The 19067-nt window shown below is 38.5% G+C and overlaps 1 protein-coding gene across 4 annotated transcripts in view; it reads left to right on the top strand.

Moving 5' to 3' along the window:
- Positions 1 to 19067, top strand: part of SATB2 (SATB homeobox 2) — a 210033-nt gene that overhangs the window by 100588 nt on the left and 90378 nt on the right. For all 4 annotated transcript variants that reach the window (XM_027563810.1, XM_027563818.1, XM_027563828.1 and 1 more), the window contains one exon: positions 9833 to 9935. In XM_027563810.1, the coding sequence (XP_027419611.1) occupies positions 9833 to 9935 (103 nt within the window). The remainder of the gene's footprint in view (positions 1 to 9832; positions 9936 to 19067) is intronic.

Raw genomic sequence — 19067 nt, 5'->3', positions numbered from 1 at the left:
AGGGAAGGGCAACCCACTCTGGTATCCTTGCCTGGAGAATCCCATGGACAGAGGAGCCTGGTGGGCTACAGTTCATCAGATCGCAAAGAGTTGGACACGACTGAGTGACTAACACTTTCACTTTCACTTCATATCCTTAATTGAAGTATTATTATGATCTCATGTTTAATACGGAGAAGGCAATGGCACTCCACTCCAGTACTTTTGCCTAGAAAATCCCATGGACAGAGGAGCCTGGTAGGCTGCAGTTCATGGGATCGCTAGAGTCGGACACGACTGAGCGACTTCACTTTCACTTTTCACTGTCATGCATTGGAGAAGGAAATGGCAACCCACTCCAGTGTTCTTGCCTGGCGAATCCCAGGGACGGGAAGCCTGGTGGGCTGCCATCTATGGGGTCGCACAGAGTCGGACACGACTGAAGCGACGCAGCAGCAGCAGCAGCAGCATGTTTAATAGTTATTTAACATATCACAAAACATAATGACAAGGCTAAAAACAAGCAAAGAATGCATATGTCATTCATTGCCTGCATCGTGCTCTTTCCTCTGTGCTAAGGTAGAAAGGATGGCCCTGAGATGCCAGCTTCCCCCCTACTTCTTGCTCTGATGTGGCATTCATTCTCACCAATGGAACATGTAACCATTCACTTTGGTTTTAAAATGGTCTTTTTAACAGTGAGTGTATTATGTATCTGCAGCTTAGCTACTCTTAGTATAACATTGCTGTTCAAACTAATCTCACTAAGTCAAAGGGAAAGTGGTGAAAAATACCCGATTATTTTATCTTTCTATTTTGGGAGGGAGGAAAAGGCATTGCTCAGATCTCTGTCTTTCCCAGTATACTGTACAAATCATCTTAACCTGTGTTTACTATTTTGCTTTTCCTATTAAGTTTTAAATTACCTTTAGGTCCCTTAACTTCCTCTGATTCTTAATTCCTTAGTTAGCTCATATAAAGGCCTGAAACTTTTTGTTTCATTTTTGTCACCTTGTTTCTTGCTTTGTCTAAAGAATTGGTTGCAGTATCTACTTTGGGCTTGTGTTCACTGATGGAGATGGTGGTGAAGATTTCCCAAGAAATAGTGTGGCCTAGTGGTCGTGTCTCTCTGTGCTGCTCCCTGCTGCTATTTGACTTTGAACAAGCTGCTTCTTTATTCTGAGTTTCTGGGTCCTTAGTCTGAAAAATGGAACCATACTTAAAATGATAGGTGACATCTCTTTTCTGGGATAGTCAAAAACAAACAAGTGAGTTTAAAATTTGTCTAAGGAAGCTAAAAGAAAATTTGTTTTTCTTAGTTGTATAATTTCTACTTAGCTATAATAAGAATTAATAATAATACCATAATGTTCTCTTGCAGTTGCCTTAGAGCAATTTCAAATTAGTTAGCAAACTTTGCAGTAAGTAATTCTGGTATATTTTGAGTTCTCTTATTTTATTAAAAAATAACTTCCAAATATAAGTGGCAGAGGTGTCAGAGTGGCTGCAAATAAGGGATTTTAATCCCTTATCTACGTTCTTTATATTTAAAATTTCATGATTGGTTACAAAGAAGCCCACAACTTTCAAAAATTTTTCTGTAGTTAGGAGGATGTGTTAAACCTTTCTGTTTATTTCAGTACATAATGTTTTTCATAAATAGCTTTGTCTACAATCACTGTCTGTGCTGTTTATGGTTGTGAGTAAGCATCTGAGGGGGGCTGCTTCAGTTGCCCCTCATACACGTCTTCCTCCTTTCTTTCTCACAATCCCCCACTATGCAAAGTGAAGCATGTTTATTAAATGCAAAGTCAGTTTATTATTAGTCATTTAATATTGAGTGAGTGAGTGAAGTCGCTCAGTCGTGTCCGACTCTTTGTGACCCCGTGGACTGTAGCCCGCCAGGCTCCTCTGTCCATGGGATTCTCCAGGCAAGAATACTGGAGTGGGTTGCTGTTTCCTTCTCCAGGGTATTTAATATTAGTCTATTTAATTATATTTCTATTTAAATATATTTAATTATATTTTGATTTTAGTTGCTAAGTCATGTTCAACTCCATGGGACACCATGGACTGTAATCCACCATGCTTCTCTGTCCATGGGATTTCCCAAGCAAGAATACTGGAGTGGGTTGCTGTTTCTTTTGCCAGGAAATGTTCCCAACCCAAGGACTGAGCCTGGGTCTCCTGAATTGCACGTAGTCTCTGCACTGCAGGCAGTTTTCTTTACCAACTGAGTTACTAGGAAAGCCCTCTATTTAATTATAATATAAATATTAATATTTAATAAAACATAGTCCCATAGTTTGTGTTAAAAATAACAGCACACATATCTTTTGGGTTATTCATATCAGTATTGCTTTATGTTAACATGAATACTCAGAAGTTGGTTGTATTCTGGATTGAAAAAGTAGACTCAGATCTTGTTCATTTGTCAAAAAAAAATTGGGTATTCTAAAAGTCCAATTGTATGGTTGCTCTCAAATGATTGGAAAACATAAAAGAGCAATGTAGACTACAAAATTATATACATATTTTTAAAGCAGTGAATGGAAATTAGATGTTTTTTGGCAGGGTGGTAGGTGGGAGAGATTTTAATCATTACTCATCCCATTTTGCAGCAACTGTATCTCATCAGGTCCAAGATGCTGTTGATTGTAAGATGCATCCCAATTTCAGTGATATTAAAGTAGTGTCGTCCCTTGGTATCCTAGGACCCCCTTGCAGATACCCAGGTTCTCAGATCTTTAAATAACATGTATAAAATAATGTAGTATTTGCATATACCCAGTGTACATGCTCCTATATACTTTAAGTCATCTCTAGATTAAATGCTATGTTCATAGTTGCACACTGCATGTGCTGCAGTATGCACAGGAAATTCAAGTTTTGCTTTTTGGAACATTCTGGAATTTGTTCCCCAATATTTTCAATCTATAGTTTGGATGCTTGGATGCAGAACCCATAGATACCGGGGGATGACTATATGATGAAATGTGGAAAATAAAAATTGTCTGTGCCCCAGGGCTGCTGGAGAACACCCTTCCTTGTAAAGTAAAAGTCATCATGTGCTTGCTCTACATTATCCCCTTTCAATTTTGTTTATAATAAATTGTTTTGATGTTTTAAATATAAATTGACACCAAAAAACATTAAGATGACCTTGTAGTATGTGTTTAGAGTATTCCAGTGAAGTCTAGTGATTCAGACAAAGGCAGTGAGAATATAGTAGTCTAATTTAGGGTTATAGAATGTTTATAGTTGAAACTGGACTAGTAGTACATAACATGATCTTTCATTTACAATATCCCCAAGAAATACCTCTTCTATTTTTAAAGCTCTCTTGGGTTGAATTACAAAGATTTGTATCAGTAGAGCTACTTTGAGGGTCAACTAAATGTAAAGAACTGCAGAGAATTTATATGAATAAAAGGTGCCACAAATTTGAAGAGACCTTTCTGGTGACTAAAGTTTATCATTACATAGGAAACTTTTTATTTACTACCCAGTTCCTTTACTCAGTTCCTAGCTTAAACCTATTGTTTTTTTCTGTGCTTTGTAGAGCTGGAAACTCATAATGATACAGGGAAGAGAACAAGCCTGACTGAATCTCAGGGTAGCCAACTCCTTTTTTTTTTCCTATTATCTTTTAATTATTATTATTGTTTTAGTATATAAGTTTCAGATGAGAAGAATTTACTGTTTGACATCTGTGTACTCTACAAAGTGATCACTGCCACAGGCCTAATTACCAAGCATTACCATACAGTTGAGCTCCTTCCCCAGTTTCAGCCACCCTGCAACTCTCTTCCTCTCTGGTAACCACTAATCTGATATCTGTATCTCTGAGTTTGTTTTAATTTTGTTTTTTTTTTTTTAATTTTTAGATTCCATATGAGTGAAATCATACAGCATTTGTGTTTCTCTGATGTATTTCACTTAACATAATACCTGCAAGGTCCATTCATGTTTTTGCAAATGAGAGGATTTAATTCTTTTTTATGACTGAGTAGTATTCCACTGTGTTATATACCACATTTGCCAACTCCTATTTTTTAAATATGTGTGAGCCCAACTCTAGTATAAGACCATCTTTGATGAAGCCAATAGAAGCCCTGATATTTATTTTCTTGCCACATCAGTTCAGTTCAGTAGCTTAGTTGTGTCCAACTCTTTGTGACCCCATGGACTGCAGCACACCAGGCCTCTCTGTCCATTACCAACTCCCGAAGTTCACCCAAACTCATATCCATTGAGTCATTGATGCCATCCAACCATCTCATCTTCTGTTGTCCCCTTCTCCTCCCACCTTCAGTTTTTCTCAGCATCAGGGTCTTTTCCAATTAGTCAGTTCTTCACATCAGGTGGCCAAAGTATTAGAGTTTCATCTTCAACATTAGTCCTTCCAGTGAACACCCAGGACTGATCTCCTTTAGGATGGACTGGTTGGATCTCCTTGCAGTCCAAGGGGCTCTCAAGAGTCTTCTCCAACACCACAGTTCAAAAGCATCAATTCTTCAGCGCTCAACTTTCCTTATAGTCCAACTCTCACATCCATACATGACTACTGGAAAAACCATAGCCTTGACTAGATGGACTTTTGTTGGCAAAGTGCTTTTTAATATGCTGTCTAGGTTGGTCATAACTTTACTTCCAAGGAGTAAGTATCTATTAATTTCATGGTTGCAGTCACCATCTGCAGTGATTTTGGAGCCTAAAAAAATAAAGTCTGACACTGTTTCCACTGTTTCTCCATCTATTTCCCATGAAGTGATAGAACCGGATGCCATGATCTTAGTTTTCTGAATGTTGAGCTTTAAGCCAGCTTTTTCACTATCCTCTTTCACTTTCATCAAGAGGCTCTTTAGTTCCTCTTCACTTTCTGCCATAAGGGTGGTGTCATCTGCATATCTGAGGTTATTTATATTTCTCCTGGCAATCTTGATTCCAGCTTTTGCTTCATCCAGCCCAGCGTTTCTCATGATGTACTCTGCATATAAGTTAAATAAACAGGGTGACAATATACAGCCTTGACGTACTCCTTCTCCTATTTGGAACCAGTTTGTTGTTCCATGTCCAGTTCTAACTGTTGCTTCCTGACCTGCGTACGGATTTCTCAAGAGGCAGGTCAGTGGTCTGGTATTCCCATCTCTTCCAGAATTTTCCACAGTTTCTTGTGATCCACACAGTCAAAGGCTTTGGCATAGTCAATAAAGCAGAAATAGATGTTTTTCTGGAACTCTCTTGCTTTTTCGATGATACAATGGGTGTTGGCAATTTGATCTCTGGTTCCTCTGCCTTTTCTAAAGCCAGCTTGAACATCTGTAAGTTCACAGTTCATGTACTGCTGAAGCCTGGCTTGGAGAATTTTGAGCATTACTAGTGTGTGACAAGAGTGCAATTGTGCGGTAGTTTGAGCATTCGTTGGCAGTGCCTTTCTTTGGGATTGGAATGATAACTGACCTTTCCCAGTCCTGTGGCCACTGCTGAGTTTTCCAAATTTGCTGGCATATTGAGTGCAGCACTTTCACAGCATCATCTTTTAGGATTTGAAATAGCTCAACTGGAATTCCATCACCTCCACTAACTTTGTTCGTAGTGATGCTTCCTAAGGCCCACTTGACTTCACATTCCAGAATGTCTGGCTCTAGGTGAGTAATCACACCATCGTGATTATCTGAGTCATGAAGATCTTTCTTGTACAGTTCTTCTGTGTACTCTTGCCACCTCTTCTGAATATCTTCTGCTTCTGTTAGGTCCATACCATTTCTGTCTGTTATCGATCCCATCCTTGCATGAAATGTTCCCTTGGTATCTCTAATTTTCTTGAAGAGATCTCTAGTCTTTCCCATTCTATTATTTTCCTTAATTCTTTGCACTGATTGCTGAGGATGACGTTCTTATCTCTCCTTACTGTTCTTTGGAACTGTGCATTCAAATGGGTATATCTTTCCTTTTTTCCTTTGCTTTTCGTGCCTCTTCTCTCACAGCTATTTGTAAGGCCTCCTCAGATAGCCATTTTGCTTTTTTGCATTTCTTTTTCTTGGGGATGGTTTGCTCCCTGTCTCCTGCACAATGTCACAAACCCCATCCATAGTTTCTCAGGTGCTCTGTCTATTGGATCTAGTCCCTTAAATCTATTTCTCACTTTCACTGTATAGTCATAAGGGATTTGATTTAGGTAATACCTGAATGGTCTAGTGGTTTTCCCCTACTTTCTTCAATTTAAGTCTGAATTTGGCAATAAGGAGTTCATGATCTGAGCCAGATTCAGCTCCTGGTCTTGTTTTTGCTGACTGTGTAGAGCTTCTCCAGTTTTGGCTGCAAAGAATATGATCAATATAATTTCAGTGTTGGCCATCTGGTGATGTCCACGTGTAGAGTCTTCTCTTGTGTTGTCGGAAGAGGGTGTTTGCTATGACAAGTGTGTTCTCTTGGCAAAACTCTATTAGCCTTTGCCCTGCTTCATTCTGTAGTCCAAGGCCAAATTTGCCTGTTACTCCAGGTGTTTCTTGACTTCCTACTTTTGCATTCCAGTCCCCTATAATGACATGGGCATCTTTTTTGGGTGTTAGTTCTAAAAGGTCTTGTAGGTCTTCATAGAACCGTTTAACTTGAGCTTCTTCAGCTTTACTGGTCAGGGCACAGACTTGGATTACCGTGATACTGAATGGTTTGCCTTGGAAACGAACAGAGATAATTCTGTCATTTTTGAGATTGCATCCAAGTACTGCATTTTGGACTCTTTTGTTGACCATGATGGCTACTCCATTTCTTCTAAGGGATTCCTGCCCACAGTAGTAGATATTATGGTCATCTGAGTTAAATTCACCCATTCCGGTCCATTTTCGTTCATTGATTCCTAGAATGTCGATCTTCACTCTTGCCATCTCCTGTTGACCACTTCTAATTTGCCTTGATTCATGGACCTAACATTCCAGGTCCCTATGCAATATTGCTCTTTACAGCATCGAACCTTGCTTCTATCACCAGTCTCATCCATAACTGGGTGTTGTTTTTGCTTTGGCTCCGTCCCTTCATTCTTTCTGGAGTTATTTCTCCACTGATCTCAAGTAGTATATTGGGCACCTAACTGACCTGGGGAGTTCATCTTTCAGTGTCCTATCTTTTGGCTTTTCATACTGTTCATGGGGTTCTCAAGGTAAGAATGTTGAAGTGGTTTGCCATTCCCTTTTCCAGTGGACCACATTCTGTCAGACCTCTCCACCATGACCTATCCATCTTGGGTGGCCCTAGATGGCATGGCTTAGTTTCACTGAGTTAGACAAGGCTTGGTCTATGTGATCAGATTGACTATAGTTTTCTGTGATTGCAGTTTCAGTCTGTCTGCCCTTTGATGCCCTCTCTGAGTGCCTACTGTCTTAATGGGCTTTCTCTTACCTTGGACATGGGGTATCTCTTCATGGCTGCTCCAGCAAAGCACAGCTGCTGCTCCTGACTTTGGACGTGGGTTTTATCCTCTCAGCCAAATAGATTGACACTAGCCAGTAAGACAACAGTGTTAATGAAGATGCATCTAAAATAGCAATAAAGTAGGGAGGGCAAGGAGTGGGAGAAATGTGCATTATTTGGGACCAGAGTGATATGGGTTGGTTTCCTGGTGTTATGGGCCAGGGAGAGTTGAGGGGCAGCTCCAGGCAGGACTTAAAACACTTTCCATTTTAATCAGCTTTCTAGGACACTTTGCAATAGAAGGTTTAGCTCTGACTACTGCCATAGCTGTATACTTATGCCTTTCCAGAGGGTAAGATTCATACAAACCACAAAGAAAGATGACAAGTACATCTGTAATTATTCACATACACTAGAGCGGCTGGTACATCTGTTATTAGACTGCTTTCATGTTAAATTTTTCATTATTATGACATTTCAGTTTGGCATTTTAAAATTTCATCTTTGTCCCTTTTCATCTGTTACATTTTGGTGCCTCAGATATCCCACATCAGAGCTGCGTTAGGCACAAGGGAGCAAAAAAAAAAAAAGAGACCTAGTCAGTGTCCTCAAGGGTCTCACAGACTGGGACAGGGAGGAGAGCTCAGCCCGGAGAGGGAAGGAACTAGCCCAGCTAGCCAAGAGACTTCTATACTCCTTGTTAATAAGACACAAAGCAAAACCCTGTCTCAGGAAGATTAGGGTTCCATTGATCCTCTAAGGTAGCATGCAAGGCTCGGAAGTTCTGTGATACACTCAGGTGATACTAGCTCTGTGTTTCCAGGGCTGTGTTCAGAGCCTCAGATTAAGAGAGTTCTCTTTACTATCTCCCCATAGAGAACAGAATTGTCATTTAGAAATCAGCGACTGCAGGCAGGACAGCCATCTGCTGTATAGAAAGAACCAAAGAGATTTCTGTAAATTGAATTAGGAATCCCCACTCCCCTCATCAGTACTGTGTAGTGATTAAAAAAGAGGGAGCCTGTGAGCTCAGAGAGGAAACTGTCTTATATGGGAGTCTATGCAGGACTGTCTACTGGTGTTTGAACTTTCTGGTAAATAAATTGCCAATGCCTTGATTTATTGTTATCCTTTTTATCTTGACTACTTCGTCAAAATGCCATTAGAAGTTCTATGATTTCCTTCAACTGCTTCATATCTGGGGAAACCTTTTGTAAGAAAGATGAGATTTCAAGGCAGGATATAAAGCCTTACATGGGTCATTTGGATTTCCTGACTTGTTTATGTCCATTTGCTTTTAGACAGAATTTGCAGAAATAAAATCTGTGTGCAAAACATACACATATACTATCACAGTCATTCAGGTATAAGTTAACATCTGCCACGAATGTTGGTCCAAGCATGCCATATTGACTGAAAACGTATCTCTGTATGGAATTTAATTCAAGGTGTGCAGTTATAGGGCTTTCCCTGGTGGCTCAGTGGTAAAGAAGTGTCCTGACAATGTAGGAGACACGGGTTTGATCCCTGGGTCAGGAAGATTCCCTAGAGAAGGAAATGGCAACCCACTCCAGTATTCTTGCCTGGGAAATCCCATGGAGAGAGGAGCCTGGCGGGCTACAGTCCATAGGGTCACAAAAAGTCAGATACAACTTTGCGACTGAGCATACACGTGCAGTTCTAATTTTTAATTTTTCAGTGGTGAGTCAGGTTATGTTCCCCTTCTCTTTCCTTTTAACTGCAATTTCAAACAAATCAGCTAAGGGGTTGAGCTGAGGAGAGAAAGGAGTATGAAGAGCAAGAAGGAATCAGGTACTTTAGCACTCAGAAATTTTGATGCATTTTTGGTTGAAACACAGTACAAGTGTTATGTTTAGTTCCCCTGCTCTAAAATAGCACTGTTAATTTTTTCATTTGGTGAATTTTCACACAAGTGCTAATCACACGTTTCTATAAATTATATTAATTTAACTTATTTCCCTAAATGTTGTTCTGCAGTGTGTAGCACGGATGTTCTCAGATTCTTGGCTGTGTAAGCTTGTTGCAGTTGGAAGCTGAACAGAAATATCTGAAAGGCATTATTTGGATTACAGATGCAGGAGCATCTGATCTCACCTTTTGCTGGGGTTCCTAAATCACAAGTGTTCTTTGGCTTCGCAGTCAGTCTACATGTCCTGTCCCCTCTCTTTGACGTTGTCCACCACACCCCCCCCCCCCACACCCCCCCCCCCCCCCCCGTTGCTTTTTTGGAGAAAGCACTGTCATCTACAAGTTAAAGGGCTGGTAAATTTCTGTAATTGTGTTTAATAGTTTAGTTTGTAGGAGAATGACTTCTTCAAACTTAAAAGACAAAGGAGATTGGTATAGACTATAATGTCCCCTTTCTTGTCCCTAAAAAGGAATACTCATATCAAAAATAACTTTTTTTTTTCCTTTGCAGAGTATGATTTCATCCATTGTAAATAGCACATATTATGCCAACGTGTCAGCAACCAAGTGCCAGGAGTTTGGGAGATGGTATAAAAAGTACAAGAAAATTAAAGGTAAATTGGCTTATATTTTTGAAGCTGATTTTCAGTTTTTTAGGTCAAGGAATTGTTGACTCTTGGAAATTTCTGCTGATTTAGATATAACTTTTTAGTAAAAAATTTATATAATTTTTTCTAAAGGTAGGATTTTTTAAAAATTGAACTATAGTTGATTTACAATATTGTGTTAGTTTCAGGTGTACAGCAAAGTGATTCAGTTTTTTTCCAGATTCTTTTCCATTTTAGGTTATTAGGAAAAAGGATATTGAATATAGTTCCCTGGACTATATAGTAAATCCTTGTTATTTATTTTATATATAGTGGTGTCTGACTGTTGATTCCATGCTCCTAATTTATCTCCCCTTCCCCTTTTGCCAACCATAAGTTTATTTTCTAAGTCTGTGAGTCTGTTTCTGTTTTGTAAATAAGTTCATTTGTATTATTATTGTTTTTTATGATTCAACAAAAAAAACGATATCATATAATATTTGTTTTTCTCTGTTCTGACTTCACTCAGTATGGTGATCTCTAGGTCCATCCATGTTACTGCAAATGGCAATATTTCGTTCTTTTTTTGTGACTGAGTAATAATATTCTGTTGTATATAAATATCATATCTTTATCTGTTCATTCACTGATGGACACTTAGGTTGCTTCCTTGTCTTGGCTGTTGTAAATAGTGCTGCTGTGAGCATTGGGGTACAAGAAAGGGTTCTCTTAATATTTTCATTAAGGGATCCAAACTGGCTCCCTTAAAACTAAGATGGCATTAAAACTAAATTCTTAGCATAATGTATGAAGTTTATAGTTTTCACAAGAGATGCATGTGAAGGCTGAAATCTTTAAAAATATTTTGAAGTGGTATGTTTTAGACAGGCATGTCTATTTTAAAAACTCAATCAATAAATCATTTTCATTAATTTATTAATGTAATTTAAAAGCAGTCATTCTAGGTTAAATTAGCACTTATAGTTTAAGTACCAGTTAACAAACTGAAATGAATGTGTGGTATCAGGAAATCTTTGATCTGAAGTAGAGTTTTGATGTTGTGTTTATTTGGAGATAATTCCAAAATTGTGGTTAAAGCAAAGGGACTCTGTAGTCAGGAGAATTTGTATTCGGATCTTTGTCTTCTGTTTGCTAACTGTGTGAGTTTGAATAAATTATTTAACTGTATGAAGAATCAGTTTCCTGAAAACTGGAAGTAATACAACTAAGTCTCTAACTAGCTACAAGGACTAAATACCTTAATACCGGCACAAAGTAATCTCTTAATCATTGTTACAGTATTTTAGTTGTTGTTTATTAATAGTAGTAGTTCTACTAGCAGTAATATATTATATATGGAATTGTATCTGGTACTGAATATACAGTTCTCTTATTATCAGTATAATAAATGGCCTACTATTTAGGCCATCCAACCCTTTAAATATATCAATCATATTTGGCCTTTGCAAATTTGCAATGTTGGAAAAATTCTCTTCTTCCCACCCCAATTCAAAGGCTATTCGATTCAAATGCTACCAGCCCCTGAGGAAATTGGGGGAATTTGGGGGAACAGAACAGATTGGTGTTTGAGGGTCCTTCTAGTCCATATTTTGCGTGACTGTGACATCCTCTGTTGCGCTTTATTTGGGTATTCAGAGCCTTGCTAGTGGTTTACTGCCCCTGTGGAGAGGGTTAAATGGCAATTTATGGTGGACAGGTAAAAGTAAAGGAAGAATTTGTTTGTTTTTATTACCCTGCAAGTTTTCTCTAGGGAAACCGTATCAAAGTAATCCCTGTTTTGTGCTGTTTCTGGGAGTTTGTTTACAAGGTTAACTTTTGAAGAAATGAACTTTATTCTCATTGGTGGCACATTTCTGATTGCAAAGGAATGAGAGCATTTTATGCTAAATACATAATTTGTAAGGAAAGTCAAGAGGTTGAACTACCCAGTAGAAATTAAGTTCACTGAAAATTCAATTAAGATCCATTCCTTTTCAACATATTCTAAAATTCTTTAGACTTTCTCATTTCTGGTTTGGGGACTTGCTTTAGAATGTTACTAATATTAACTCTTGTACAGGATAAGATGAATAACTCCTTATTCTAAGACATGATTGTGTAGTTCGGAAGTGTTTCTTTTCTGTAAGTGTTGTCTCCAAGTTTTTCCTTTAAAATCAGGTTGTTAAAGTGTTTGAACAATATCCTCTTTGGCTAAAAAATCAAAAGAATCATAGTGCTTCAAGGTCATTTGTTAGATCTCATTTACTTGCTATTATAAGAAAAAGGAAGAGAATGTACGCACTCTTTTAATAGTTTGCAGTATAATTCTAAATTCAGAAAGACTGGAAATTTCACTGTAGTATTCTCAGAATTGCCACTGCAGAATCTGTGTGTGTGCGTGTGTGTGAGTCTGTGGTATATGTGTATGTCTGTTCACATACACATTAACACTTACGTCATCTACTTTTCTCATTTCTTTCTTAGAGATTCAGTTCTTCAAGCTCTGTTTTTTTCCTTCAAGATAGTAAATGCACAGTTAATTCTTTAAGTGCCATAAAAGCAGACTGAGACCTTGATTTCAGGAGGTCAAGGATCCACACCTGGAGAGGCGGCCAGACACTATGTACACATACTATTCAAAGAGATGGCGCTAGTCATTGCTGTTGAAAAGTGTGTGTGTGCATGTGTGTGTGTCAGTAGGAGGAGAAAAGGGAAGGTTAAGGTATGTGTGAAGTAAACACAAGCTGCCGTAAAACAGTTCAAGTGGTGTTGATTCATCAACCAAGGGAGTGGGAGGAAAAACAAAGAATTCATGACAGGTAGAATGGTGTGCAGAAAATAAACACTCCAGAGAAGTGCATTTTATTAACCTTCAACCTTCAGAGAAAAGGAAGTGTTGGACCTATGCAGGAACGTTTCCATTGATAGAAGCTTTATGCTATGAATAGATGTCACTGTGGGGGTTCCTATCTAGTAGAACCCATTACTCATGAGAAAGCAGTGATTTTGTTTGTGAAATTTCTATTTGTGTCCATCCATTTTCAAAATGAAAAAACAAAACAAAACAAAACAAAAAACAAACCTGGAATTTCAAGCCCGGAAATAAAGTAGCAAAACCAGAATTCTACTTGAGACTCTTCCTTTGCTTAGTAGCTCAGCCACGTCTGACTCTTTCGTGACCCCATGGACTGTAGCCCGCCATGCTCCTCTGTCCGTGGGGATTCTCCAGGCAAGAATGCTGGAGTGGGTTGCCATGCCCTCCTCTTCCTCAGAACCCAGAAATCAGTGTTCTTTGTCTTTTATTGTCTCCCTACCCCTGTCTTTTTCCACCCCATAGTTACCAGCTTCCATGTGTCATTGCTGATACTCAGTGTAGAAGAAAATCTGATGCTAACTTACTGATGGCTCAAACCAAATGCACTCTACATTGTTAAATATGTTTCCTATTATCTTCTAATGTCTGTTTTAATAAAACAGTGGGAACTAAATGGTTGCTTCTTAATCAAAACCATGATTTCCTAAACATAAGCTATGTGATTCTGTTACAAATTGCCACATATAGATCTTGTAGGTCAAAATTTTTTTCTCTTCTCATAGAAGTAAATAAACAGTAAAATAATTATATACTTTGAAAGATCAAAGTAAATATGACTAAAACCTGGCAAAAATAAAAGTCTACTGAAAGGATTTAAAAAAAAAAAAAGATCAGATTGCAAATTCTATAGTTAATGCTTAAATAAATATGAGAAAAATGAATAATCAATAATTTGATATCATTAAAAACAGATGTGAAGACTATATACAAATAGAATTGTCTAAATTTTGAAGTAAACATTTTAATGTGCATTTTTTGAATTTGTTGTTATTATAGCTAAACGTTTACACTTACTCTTTAAAACGTCCTAAGTTGGTTTGGTTTAGCATGTTAACTTTATTTTCCTCAGTGATCATAGCAAAGCACATTCTGTTTACCTTTTTCCTTTAATTTCAAAGACAATCATAGTTGACAGAGATGTATTTGAGTTAACATTAGTGTTAATTTAGGATAGATGGGGAGACAGTTTGTATACTATGGTTTTAAAGATCAGAACTATGAACCTACTCCCCAGGAGTTTTTGATATTGAAGAAAATGAAGTGGGTGAATGGCATAGTTGGTTGGTTTAGATGGCATTTTTTTTTATTGCTGTTCATCTCATACTATAATTGCTTCTGGCCTAGTTTCTACAATGTATAGCTCATATAAACTCCCAGGTTTAAGGGGAAAAAAAGTATACTTTGTGGAAAAACAAAGCAAAACAAAAAGAGCAATATTAACAGTTGTTTATGCAGGAATCTTAGTGTTAGACACAAGATTAATCCACAGGGACCTAGAAGCATTCATGCCATTAATTATTCTCAAGAATTCTAGGGGTTGTATGAGATTTACCTATGAATTTTTCTTTCTTAAGTGCTACACGTTTTATTAAAACACTTAATTTTTTAACTTAAGTCATCTTATGTATTAAATCTATTTAGACATAAACTTGCCCCATCATTTTTATGAAGCTAAGTGACAATTTTGTGCAATACTATTAGAAATTATGTTATTCTGGCAATCTGCTTTCACAGGGGAGCTTATAAGAATAAGAAAGTATGTTAACAAAGAAGGGATGATATATTTTAAATGTTCCCTAATTAAAAACTAATAAGTTAAAAGAAAATAACTTTATATTTAAAATGTTTTCCATCTGGCACCAAAAGCAAAGTGAACTATCATTTTTGGTCAGGTCAGTCTCAAGTATTTAATATGTCACAAGAATTAAGGGGTCATTGAAAGTTTACACAAATCTAGTGGATCTCACAAAATTGTTTGTGTCATAAAATAATACCACTAGAATGAGCAGACCTAAGCAAACCCCATACTTTGGCCAGAAAGCAAAATTATCCCCATCACTTTCCTTTTCTCAATCATTGCTCAAGAACCCCTGATTGCTAGTTGTCTTAATTTTATTTGTTTATTTGAACTTATTTTGCAAAATATTAAAAAGCTGAGAGAAATGAGGATTTTTAAAAACCAGTGTTACTTCCTCAAGCCTGGTTTATTCTAGTAATCAGTATTTTATCTGACCCTGTCTGATCTAGTCTTGCAAGATCAAACGTCCAGGCCAGCAAGCAGACAGTAAACAAAGCCCGCGAAGGGTTTCAGTAAACACAAAGATTAGATGTTGAATGGAAATTAAACTCCTTGAACTAGTCCTCTGTACTAAAGTGGTTAAGTGGGTTGTGATTAAAAGAAATAAGTAATTATGATCATTATAGCTGAAATGATATAATGTTACCACATTTAAAGCACCTCTTGTACCCAAAAATGATTGTGTCATTTACAAAGTGGCGCCTCGAAGTTGAATAGAGAAATGAGTGTCCTCTGACCTGGTTCCACAAGGCAGTCCTTGCTTAGCCTTGGTGGTCAGGACAATGCCTTTAATCAACTGCCGGTACTTCTCCCTCTGCTGTTGTTTAGCTCTGATGAGGTCAAAGTAACTTAACTTTCGTCTACCTAATTCTTCTGAGTCATGAGAGAAATTTGCTTTCAGTTTTGAATCTAAATTAAGGTGTTTGGCAAGGAGGTTTGTCTGCCCTCTGCCTATAGTGTACCTTGCGTAAAATAATAACAACATCAAATCCTTGAATTTCATATGAATACTAGAGTCACTGACATAGAAACATCACTTCCACAAATAAGCACTTTCCATCTTACGAGTTTTCCAACATTTGAAAGAGCCCTGTGCATTTACACTGGTAATCACTGATGTGCATTCATTGATCACCTTACCCTTGCTGACCTTCAGACTAGGAGCTTATCGGTAGTATCACTAAGTGGAAGAATGGCGAGTGGGAAATGCCATGGAACCTAACCTCAGATGTGGACTCATTTCTTAATTGGATTTTAAGAAGCTTATTCTAGCTGTACTGGTAACTGTTTCTTTAGCCTGGATGTATTTATTCATAAATGTTTAAAGAACGAAAACAATCATTTGTCAACAATGTGGTTTGTAGATGAAACAAACTTGCTATCTTCTCACACTTATACTACTTATAAGCCATTTGGGTAGTAGCCACCACTGGTGGCTCAGACGGTAAAGAATCCTCCTTCAGTGTGGGAGGCCTGGGTTTGATCCCTGGTTTGGGAAGATCTCCTGGAGGAGTGCATGGCAACCCACTCCAGTATTTTTGCCTGGAGAATTCTATGGACAGGGGAGTCCATGGGGTTGCAAAGAGTTGGACGCGACTGAGTGACTAAGCACAAGTACAGCATAAGCCATTTAAAAACATGTGTTAAAAAAGAATGGAAAGGGAAAAAGGACCTACTTTTCTAATCTCTTCATTTTTTTCATCCATGAAAGTGAAAGTGAAGTCGCTCAGTCGTGTCTGACTCTTTACAACCCCGTGGACTGTAGCCTACCAGGCTCCTCCCGCCATGGGATTTTCTAGGCAAGAGTACTGGAGTGGGTTGCCATTTCCTTCTCCAGGGGATCTTCCCAACTCAGGGATCGAACCCAGGTCTCCCGCATTGCGGGCAGACGCTTTAACCTCTGAGCTACCAGGAAAGTTTGAAAGAATTATAAGACATGGTTTCTGGTTTTTAAAAGCCTGTGTTCTCTATGAAATAGTTAATAATATAACATCTTTTATTATGATTCAGAAAGACATCAATTACCTCGCAGGATTTTAAGTAGCGATCATTATATAGTCCTCCTTTGCAAGAAAGTTACAGTCACAATGAGATGATTAATTTTGATTAAATGTTTAGTGAATGTCTCTACTATAGCCCATATTCAGTGCTAGAAGCAGAGAGACATTCAGAAACACGTAAGATATGGTTTCTACCTCTAGTTGTGTTGCCTCATCCTAGCAGGGAGGAGAGCCTATAAGTGTATCTGGCAAATATATAGCAGTGATATAAACTAGTGCAGTGGTAACACAGAAGAAGGTCTATAAATTATACCTGCTGGGTGTCAGGTTTGGTTGGGAGTGAGGGATAATTAAAAAAGAAGTAGCGCATGAGTTAAACCTTAGGACAAACAGAGCTTTTCTCTGAGAGGACAAGGAGAAGGAAGAACCTTTCAGGAAGCTGCAAGTTCATCAGTATAGGTGCAGAGGTACAGAAGAGCATAATGTAATAGGAAATATTGGGTGGTTGTCCAGTATGTCTATCATGATACTGTGAATATAACATGCCCAGAATGGCTAAGATTTTGACTGGTGAAAAGGAAAAGATAGAACATGGCTGGATGTGGGACTGACGGTGGGACCAAACATTGGTGAAAGAGCAAAAATGTTTGGGACTTGGCTGTGAGAAGCTTTTGTGTTATAGTAATGCAAAATAAAGTTGGAAAGCTAGTGAACACATCTTAGGGCACTCTGAAAGCCCAGTTGAGACATTCTGAGAATCACTGAAAGTTTTTCAGCAATGAAGTGAAATAATGATAATGACAGTTAAAAAAAACTTCTAGAAGCCATCTGAAACCATTGTATGGATGTGAGTGTGTATGGCAGGACAGGAGGCAAATGAGAGGAAGAGGGGTGGTGTGCACACTCTGGAGAATACAGGTAAGCGAGAATCTACTTCAATAATACATGGAAGTGAAGATGGTGAGGGAGGCAGGGCTTTGGCTTTGATGGCAGGAATGGGAAAAAGAGAGGTGACTGATGCAGTATGTGAGTGGGAAGAGAAAGGAAAATCAAAGTAGAGTCCAAGGTTGTGAACTTAAGTGACTCTTGGATGGTTTTAACAGAAACGTATTGATATAAACTGAGAGGAAGTTGCTGGTGCTTCAGAGAGTTGGTGAACTAGTGAGAAATATCCACTGGGCTGTTCAAGGTGTGGAGCAAGCTTACCAAAAGACAGGACTAGAGAATAGATTCTGTGGCCAATTTTTTGGATATAATAGTTACAGTGATACCAAAGGAGGATTCTCTGAAGGAGAAAGTTAGAACAAGCAGGGATTGGAAGCTTTGAGGCATAAAAGGGCCAGGGGTTAGAAGACATGATTAGAGAGAAAGTGAGGTTTCATGGAAGTCAAGGGAAGGTGGGTTACCAGTGGAGAAATGTTATCGAGGGGGACAGGGGCAAGAGAAGGAGAAGAGATTGGAAGCCCTTGTTGTTGTTTAGTCACTTAGTCGTGTCCAACTCTTTTGTGACCCCCATGGACTGTAGCCCTCCAGCCTCCTCTGTCCATGGAATTCTTCAGGCAAGAGTACTGGAGTGGGTTGCCATTTTCTTCTCCAGGACATCTTTTCAATACAGGGATCGAACTTATGTCTCTTGCATCTCCTGCATTGGCAGGTAGATCCTTTACCATTGAGCTACCTAGGAAGCCCCTGGAAGCTCTTAGCTTTGGCAAAAAAGGGACCATAATGACATTGGAGGGAGCTGTTTCCTTGTCATGAATACAAAGAGAAGTTATATACATCAGAGATGGAAGGTTATAAGGAAGTGAGGGCGTAGATAGTGACTGAGTGATGAAAGGATGTAAGAGCAGCTAACTGCAGCATCAGGCCTGAGGGCAACACACACTTCCACCCCCAGCCTGATACTAAGGAGAAAGAGGATGGAGCCAGAGGAGGCCATTATATCCTGATTATCTAGCAATGAGGGAGAGAATGGCTGGGTGGGGAACTCTGAAATGGGCTCTGGACCATATTTGTTTGGGAAACAGAGAGAAACAAGGAGTTGAATTGGGATGATGTGGTTAAAGGTTGTGGTTCTGGTCTCTTTAGTTGTTAGCTTTTCCTTTCACAAACTTTAGATTTTTCATAGTTTCAGATTTCCATTTGTCTTGCCAAGAAACAAAAGCTAAAACAAAGATAGATCCGATGGTGCCTGATGAAGATACCACAGAGTTGTGAAATGAGAGCTATTGTATGCCGACTAGCAAATATCCAGATTTAAAATCTGTTATGAGTGTGGTGACATCCTCTTATTTTGGGGGAACCAGTAGGTTGAAGTCAGAATTCTCTTGGTCTCTTGATTGAGTAAATGAAAAGTATTATTTGTGTTTCCTCAGATGATTTACAGAGTTAAAACGGAAAAGCACTTAGGTTTGCAAGGTGCTCGAACGAAGCTCTTACATACAGAGTGCTAGGACCACCACTGTCTATGGTAGATAGTTGTTGGA

The sequence above is a fragment of the Bos indicus x Bos taurus genome, chromosome 2 (assembly GCF_003369695.1).
Source record: "Bos indicus x Bos taurus breed Angus x Brahman F1 hybrid chromosome 2, Bos_hybrid_MaternalHap_v2.0, whole genome shotgun sequence".
Taxonomy (NCBI): Eukaryota; Metazoa; Chordata; class Mammalia; order Artiodactyla; family Bovidae; genus Bos; species Bos indicus x Bos taurus.
The sequence above is the reverse complement of the archived record's forward strand: the minus strand, read 5'-3'. Positions and strand labels throughout refer to the sequence as shown.